The sequence below is a fragment of the Leopardus geoffroyi genome, chromosome A2 (assembly GCF_018350155.1).
Source record: "Leopardus geoffroyi isolate Oge1 chromosome A2, O.geoffroyi_Oge1_pat1.0, whole genome shotgun sequence".
In the NCBI taxonomy this organism is placed as follows: Eukaryota; Metazoa; Chordata; class Mammalia; order Carnivora; family Felidae; genus Leopardus; species Leopardus geoffroyi.
The window spans coordinates 153,325,543-153,333,425 of NC_059331.1; the positions used below are offsets into that span (position 1 = coordinate 153,325,543).

The window sequence follows — 7,883 nt, forward strand, 5'->3', positions numbered from 1 at the left end:
GCTCCCACACCAGAAAATTACAACTGAGTCCTAACACGGTTTTTTGCAAGTGCCATGTGAGGACATGGGAAGACCGACCGCCTACCACAGAAAGTGGACACCTCTGAGCAATCCTAAGAGGAGTCTGCCTGGTGAACAGGCCAGAGAGGAATTATGGGAGCAGCATGTTCAAGCAGACCTAACTTGCCATTTTATTTTATTTATTTATTTTTTAAATGTTTTATTTATTTTTGAGACAGAGAGAGACAGGGCATGTGCAACGGATGGGCAGAGAGAAAGGGTGACACAGAATCCAAAGCAGGCTCCAGGCTCTGAGCTGTCAGCACAGAGCCTGACGCAGGGCTCGAACTCACGAACCGCGAGATCATTACCTGAGCCAAGTCGAACGCGTAACCCACTGAGCCACCCAGGTACCCCGCCATTTTAATTTCTTTCATCTTTTCCTGCACTGCATTGGTTTGTTAGGCCTTGCAGCAGGCATAACATCCCTACCAGTTCAAACAATTCCAACAGTGCAAATGGTTCCAGCCAGTTCAAACAACTTGAAATTAGTCCACGTTTATAGTTATGTCATGCAAATTAAATTTCAAAGAAAAAAGAAAAGAAACCTTTCAGCTTAGGCTTTGTTTCGCTCCTTACCTTCTTCCCTCAGTTACCCACCATTAATTTGGAGTAACTGCTGTCCTAAAGCAAAAATTACAAGGTCTCAGAAAAAATAATTTGGACAGGTGTTAACCCACATAAACCCAAGTAAGAAAACAAACATCACAACAATATCTAGGCAGTGGTCCTTCTAGATGCTTCCAGTTTCACAGAGTGAGTGCCTCTCAGCCCACTTTAAGAACAATTCGGGGTTGCCTAAAGGGTGTGCGTATCCCAGAGCCCAGCCCAGAAGGACGTGGAAGGTGCAATAAGCCCGGGGCCTCACTAGGAGTCCTCATTTTCTCTTATTAGACAGTAAAATGTTTCAAAGAGCTAACTCTACTCTAATTTGATTTGACCCCATGAGGCAATGCTGTGGTTGTCGTGGCGAAAATGAACACCAGCAAAACTCCTTTCAACTTCCCCACCCCCTGATGCCACAGGGTCCGATGCCATCACGCTCCCAGGTAAAAACCAAGGCTCTCAAAGGTCAACTCGAACAGGTGAAGTACTATGGACAATAGTTCAAGTGCAATCTTGCCCAGTGTGTGTCTGGATTGAGGAAGTCTACCTTTAGCTAAGTCCGAAGTGATTACTGAGGAAGGAAACATTAAATCAGAACCAAAGTTTTCCTCTGACCCTAAAGGCTCGAAATAGTGAACAAATGTATAAAGCACAGACAAAAACATAAAAGAACTAAAACTGATTTACAAAGGAGGATATTGGCACACTGGTTTTCGGAAGAAGAAAACTCCCCGCTCCCAGGATTGATTCTCACGCAAGGAGAAAAAATGCCCATGCTGTCCTGTCTGGCTTTCTTACACTCCACTTGTCTTTCTTAGAATCACATAATCTTGCTTTGCAGGACGAAACACAAAGGGAAATACTACCACGTTCTTATCACCAACCTGTAAATAAGAAAAGATTTTTTACCTGGCTGTCTAACCTAAGTATTTTAATACTCCCTGCTGCTATGCCTGTCTCGTACCAAAATCTCCTTTTGAGGGTCTGGTACTACTATTCTGGTGTATAAGTAGAGAAGCTGAACCACGTCATCAACATTTTACAAGTACCATTAATCGCCCAGGCCTTCTTATAAGTGAAATCACACCTCATCGTTTTTTCGGGGGTGCTCAAAGAGGTACACGGGCCAGTTCTTCACTGGATCTAGGTTCACCTACACAACATCTGTGTCATTTTATCCAAAAGCATCTAAAACTCTAACACGGGTATCCACAATGATGGCAGGTGCCATGTAGGTGGTTTTGTTCTATGAAGCGAAACCAATATAAGCTTTGGTGATCATGGATTGATACTCATTTTTCTTTCTGAAATAGTAGAGAAAATCCTTAAAATCATACAGTCAAAGGAATATGGTCCAAAGTGTACAAGAGATAATATATTATGACCTGTATTACATGTTACAGAGGAGGCGAAAGAACAGCTCACACTGCACACACACGGACACACACACTTACATACACGTGGAGGGACTTCCAACCTGAACTGAGTATTTAGAGAAGCAGAATGTGGTCTAAGGAGAGAGTCCTTTAGAGTTGGATCTGGGTTTCAATTCTGCCTCCTACCCAAGCTCTATACCTCACGTTCATTTTCTATAAAATAGACATAACCATAATCATACCATAGGACGGTCACGAAGAGTAAATAGGATGGAATATACAACAATACTTACTGTAGTGCCTGGTACATAGAAGGCAATAAACATCAGCTACTTTCTCCTTCCCCTCCCCTGTGCATTTCTGAAAGACTTTTTTTTTTTTTTTTTACTAACTCAAAAGGGAATTCTTACAGCAGTAAAAAAAAAAAAAAAAAAAAAAAACAGTTCCTACACATTATATAGTCATTGGCACATATGTATCTGTTGCAGCACCATAATTTGCAAAGAAAAAGGAAGTAGTAATTTGAAGAGAAAAGTACCAGCTCACTTGCATTGCCTTGTAAAACCTTCAGCTTTACAGTCTACAGAGACTATTTGCTCTAGGGAAGCAGAATCTGAAATAAAGGAAAAATTCTCATGGGAAAAATGGTTCCCAAAAACAGCCAAGAAAGAAAAGATAATGAGGGGAAATCTAGGGGTATATAAAGGAGTTTATTTTACTTAACAAAGTAAAAGTCAAGCAAAATGAATAATCTGCCTCCAGAAATGGTTATTTAAAGGCTTTTTGTAAAGGGCTCCAGTTCCTAAAAAGACAGGAGTCACTGCATATGCCCACCCACTCCTCATTTATTTTTAAAATCTAGCTTATATGTTCCTTAGCAACAGAAGGAGCAGATGAGACCCCCCTACACACACGCACACGCACACCCTCTCCCAAAGCCCCCTTCTTCTTTCCTGTCAAGTGTCATTCTGCAAATACCCATGTTCTTCAAAAGATATTTTTTACCTACCTGCAAATCTCCTCTTTCCCACCTCAAATGACTCCCCCCACCCTTACACAAGCAGCCATATTTCATTCACCAACCGAATTCTTTCACTCAGGCTCCATCCTGTGAGGTATTCCCAACCTCTCTCCATGAACTCCAACCAGTCACTGTCCTCGAGTGCCCCCAGAAGTGAGGTGGGGTGGTCCCCACTGAAGGGCCAATGCCCAACTCCAGCCAGAAGTGTACTTCCTTACAGACCATTTATTGACCCACCGGCAAAAGGTCAGGCCCAGCTATGTCTGAATCTGGCAGGAATGGCTCCCACGGTGAATGGTCCACCATTCACCATGACTCTAAAAAACTAATAATGGGAATCAAAATGGAGACACTCTCCAGGTTATCCAAGATAAACATGTCCCAGATGAAATCAACTATGTTTTCACTGTCTTTCCTCTGACTTTGGGACTGCCTGGTCTCGTTTGGCTGGGCACCGTTTATGAGCTCAAAGATCAATTGTTCAGCCTTTGGGAAAAAATAGGGCAACGGTCCTCAGATATTAGTGTGCTTAAGCACTGCCCGGGGAGCCTGTTAAAAATCCCCACCCACAGACTGTTTGATTTTCTAAGGCTGGGGTAGCAGGCATTTTGAACCAGCCACCTGAGGTGATGCTGATGGAGGTGATTCCCTGAATTGGAGATTATACGGCTTTACTGAAAAGGGAATGTTCACAAAGCAGGACCCACCTCTATGGTTCGTAAGGTAAACGCAGGATTATTATTCCTTTATGGAAAAATGTTGTGTTCATGTCTCTGTTTGTGTGTGCACACACTAACACATGCATGTGTGAGCTTGCAACCAGGAAAGCCATGGCCCACACAGCACTCGTGGCCAGGAGAGAAGCTCAGAGAATGACCCCTGCCAAGAGGCAAGCTGAAATGATTTCCCTTGCAAACTCTGCCTCTGGAGCCCTACCTGGTGAGGAGTCCGATGAATACCAGTAACACAGGCCAGTTTCTCAGCTCAGGAGCCCAGACCCACAATGTGCTGAGTGTAATGAGCCCCCTCCAACTCACTGTTCCTAAATTAGGCTGAATGTAGTCCCTGTTCCCCTAAGGGCCAGGCAGGCCATCATTACGAGGAAGTGGAGCTGCCTGTGTCCCAGCATACCTCCCTAGAGCTACCCCACTCTCCACCACTTGCCTATTTTTGGAAACCAAAAAATATAAAGAGAAAGATTCATTTGATCCTCATCTATGCGAGTAACTAAAAGAGCAAGTCAAGTGGGAAACTCCCTCGACGCACAGAGAACAAAATGCACGCAAGGAATGCGGGAACCACAACCTGACCAGGAAGACCGTCTCAGAGTCATCAGAAGCCAACGCTTAGACACACAGCACATGCCCTAGTGGCTGGGGCCTCCGGTCCAGGCAATGCCTATGGGGATCCCAATGATTCACACGCATGCCCCCATAAATACAACACACACCCTCACAAACCCACACACCTCTGTCATCTGCCTTTGCTTACATAACAGCACATGGTGTGACAGGCTTAATACTTTATAGGGGTTTCTGGAAAGGACCGCTAATTCAAAGGACAGGGTCACACTACTGTTTTTACTGACCCCTTTTCGAGAAATACTCCAACCCCTAGCAAGTGCAAATTGTCGTCATTCTGTGCTGGATTTATCACCTGAACTTTCAAACTAACAAAGCAGTAAGGGTAGTCTCTGAAACTCTCTGAATCTCTCCACATTTTTATTCTTGCCCCGGGGGTGGGGGGCTGGGGGTGGAGCAGAGAACCTAATGAATCCTCAGTTCTCGTTTTTTTGGATCCTGAGACAATTGGGGCTGATCTTTTATTATAATTTGACGGCCATTTAGCCTACACTGTCCTTGTCTCACAAATGCATCCACCCTCAGGGGCAAGCATGGTGCCGTTCTCTCACTCTTCCATGGCTGGCCAGCGGGCTCCCCACCTCCTCCTGCTGGGCACACCCAGGAGAGAGGGAGAGAGCACAGGTACGAGTCACCCCCTAACCCGCTGAGTATCTACAGACTTCGATCCACACCGTCCCTTCCTTCACGGGAGGTCTCCCTGCAGGTCCGACTTCCACAAGGATCTCCCCTCAGGACAGCGCTGTTCTTTCCTGCCTGGACGGTGATCTCAACTACCAAGTTAGTGCCAAAGGTTCATCCAAGGAAATCTGGAAGGTAGGGGGGAGTGGTTACAGATGACACCGCCTCAGGGACAACTTCGAGGACTTCTCTTAAGAAAACTAGGCATCTCTGTCTGTGTCTGCACACCCCCCCCCCCCCGCCTCCCGCGCACACACGCATTTTTGTTGTCGTTCTGATCTCAGAGACCCAGTCTTCGGTCCTGTTCCAGAGGGAAACCGGGCGCACCCAGCTTCCCTCCAGCCCAGAATGATGGGATGAGAAGAGAATACGTCTCCCCACAAGGGGGAGAGAGAAAGAGAAACACACAGAGAGAGCGAGAGGAGAGAGGGAGAAACAGAGAGCGAGCCAGCGAGCCAGGTGCCCCCAACTCCGCGGAAGCGCCCGGGTGAGGGACGAGAGCGGTCTCAGCCCCGCGGCGGCACCTGTCTCCCGGTCGCCCGGGCGTCCGCGCCTACCTGTAAGAGACCTGCTTCCGGAAAGTTAAGTTCCTGAGCTTCTCCTCCAGCGCCTCGTCCTTCTCCTTCGCGCCGGCGGCCGCGGGCTCCTCCAGGGCAGCGGCCCCCGCCGCCGCCGCCGCCGCCGCCGCCGCTGCCCCCGCGCCCCGCGGGTCCGCGCCGCCCTCCGCGCCCAGGCAGCAACTCCCGGCGCCGCTTCCGCCGCCGCCGCTGCCGCCCGTCGCCCCCTTCTCCTCTCCCGCCGAGGAGCTGGGGTTCATGGCGACCGCTCCGGCGGCCGCGGAGGGAGCCGAGGCGGCGGCGCTGCAGAGGCCGGGCCGGCTGACGGCGCGGGCGGCGGCCGCCACCGCAGGAGAGCGAGCAGGTCCGCGCGCCGCTGGCAGGGGCAGCAAATGGCAGCCCCTTCCCGCAGCATCCATCCGCCGCTGCACCGCACCGGGGCATTGTGGGAAACTCCGTGCCTCCACTCCCCCTCCCCGACCAATCAGAGGCCACCTCCCTCCGCCCCCCTCTGCCTCCCCGCCGCCAACCCGCGCCCTCCGTCCTCCGCCCCCCCCCCGCCCCCAACCCTGGCCTTTTCCTAAATCGGGGGCACCGGCCAGAGCTGAACCTGAACTCTGCCCTGAGGCGTCGGGGGCTGCCGGAGAGGAGCACGGAGGGAGGGGGCCAGGAAGCCGCCGGGCGCCGGGCGCGAACCCCGGCGTCGGGAGAGGAGAGCCCCGGAGGGAAACTCGGAGGAGAGAGTGCCGCGCCCCGGTGAATACACGAGAAGGCGGGGACCCGGACGCGCGAGGTGCCCTGCCCGGGCGGGCGGCCCTGGAGCGGTAGCGCCCACCTGGGTCCCCGGGAGTGCCCTGATGCCCGGTGCCCGGGGCGGCGTTCTCTCCGTCCCCGCTCCCCGCTTGGGCTGAGCTCGAGCCAGGCAGACGGCGCCCCACGCTGGAAACCTCAGGGGGGTGTAGGAGCGAGTTCAGGGCGAACCGGGGGAGCAGTCGTGCGCGGTGTAAAGTAAGCGGTGAGGGGGGAGGCCAAGTTGAAGCTACAGGCGAAGCGCCTCCTTCCCTTCCCCGGATAAGGGCTGGGACCCCTTCATCCCTGAGTCGCCCAGCCAGGCCAGCGTCTCCTTTACACGCAGGCAGCTCTTCCTAAACGGCTGTGAATTCGACTGACTGGGATCGGAGGGCCGCCAGGGAAACGGCAAGACTGAGAGAACCCAGGAGGCAAGTGAGGATGGGCGCAAAGGGTGCTTGCGCCCGGTCGAGCCGGGAGAGGAGGAGCTCGCCCAAGGAGGGGTTTCGAGCCACGTCAGACCCCACTGCTAAAAAGCACGCCACGCTTGCAGTCTCTATAGATTTAGTCATCCACCTCGCCCGGAGTTTTTGTTTCTAAACCTACTACCCAAAACTCTATGGGGTTTGAATGATGCGCTACAAAGTGTCTAAGACAGGTTGTTTTCCAAATTAAGGGTTTCCACCCCGGAAGTCGCGGCTGTTAACAAATAGGAAAAAGATCCATACTTAAAGCTAAGTGTAGTCGCCAAAATACACACCTACACGTACCTGTGGTAAAATAATTGCAGGTGGGTGCTGGGGGACCCCAGATTCCTTGATTTCTTTCCCTTTGTTTTCTCATCACTACAATGAAGAGATTGAACAAGAGACCTCAAGTCTCTGCGAAATTCCACATTGTGTAATTCTCTTTATATGCACATTATAGTAAGCCAAAGATCAGGACATTTCCAGAGTGGAATGAGGAAAGGTAATGATAAAAATGATAAAAAACAGCTGGTGGTTATTAAGCCTTCATTTTTATATGACAAGTGTGGTGCTAAGCACTCCAATGCCTATATCTACATTGTCACAGCCCCCTTCATGTGTTAGTAACTCCCCCCCCCCCACACACACACACCTTGCTCATGCAACTAGAACTTGGCAGAGCCAGGAATCATACTCAGGCTGTCTGGTTACTCTTCACCCCTGTGCAGTCTGCCTTATCTTCAGAGGGGCCTGGGAGAATTAGGTTCTTCAATAGCAAGATTAAATGAGATATATGAATATATAGTGTATCATTAAAACCACATGATCTTAAAACCATCATCTTACCTGAATTATTGGACGGCCTCCTAACTGCCCACCAGAACTTCTCCAATCGACTCTCTTGCTCAGCTCCTAAGATATTTCCGATATGTTATCCTCTATATGAAAATCTTGCAATTATGCCA

At 50.1% G+C, this 7,883-nt stretch overlaps 1 protein-coding gene across 13 annotated transcripts in view; it reads right to left on the bottom strand.

Moving 5' to 3' along the window:
• The window catches only part of DGKI (diacylglycerol kinase iota), a 444,802-nt gene extending 438,686 nt beyond the window's left edge, over window positions 1-6,116 (bottom strand). For 6 of the 13 annotated variants that reach the window (XM_045495792.1, XM_045495797.1, XM_045495794.1 and 3 more), the window contains exon 1: window positions 5,663-6,114. In XM_045495792.1, the coding sequence (XP_045351748.1) occupies window positions 5,663-6,106 (444 nt within the window). In that variant the 5' untranslated portion in view covers window positions 6,107-6,114. Of the gene's footprint in view, window positions 1-5,662 lie in introns of all 13 variants that reach the window. The other 7 variants (XM_045495800.1, XM_045495798.1, XM_045495799.1 and 4 more) reach the window with 3 other exon arrangements.
• Window positions 6,117-7,883: the final 1,767 nt, after the last annotated feature.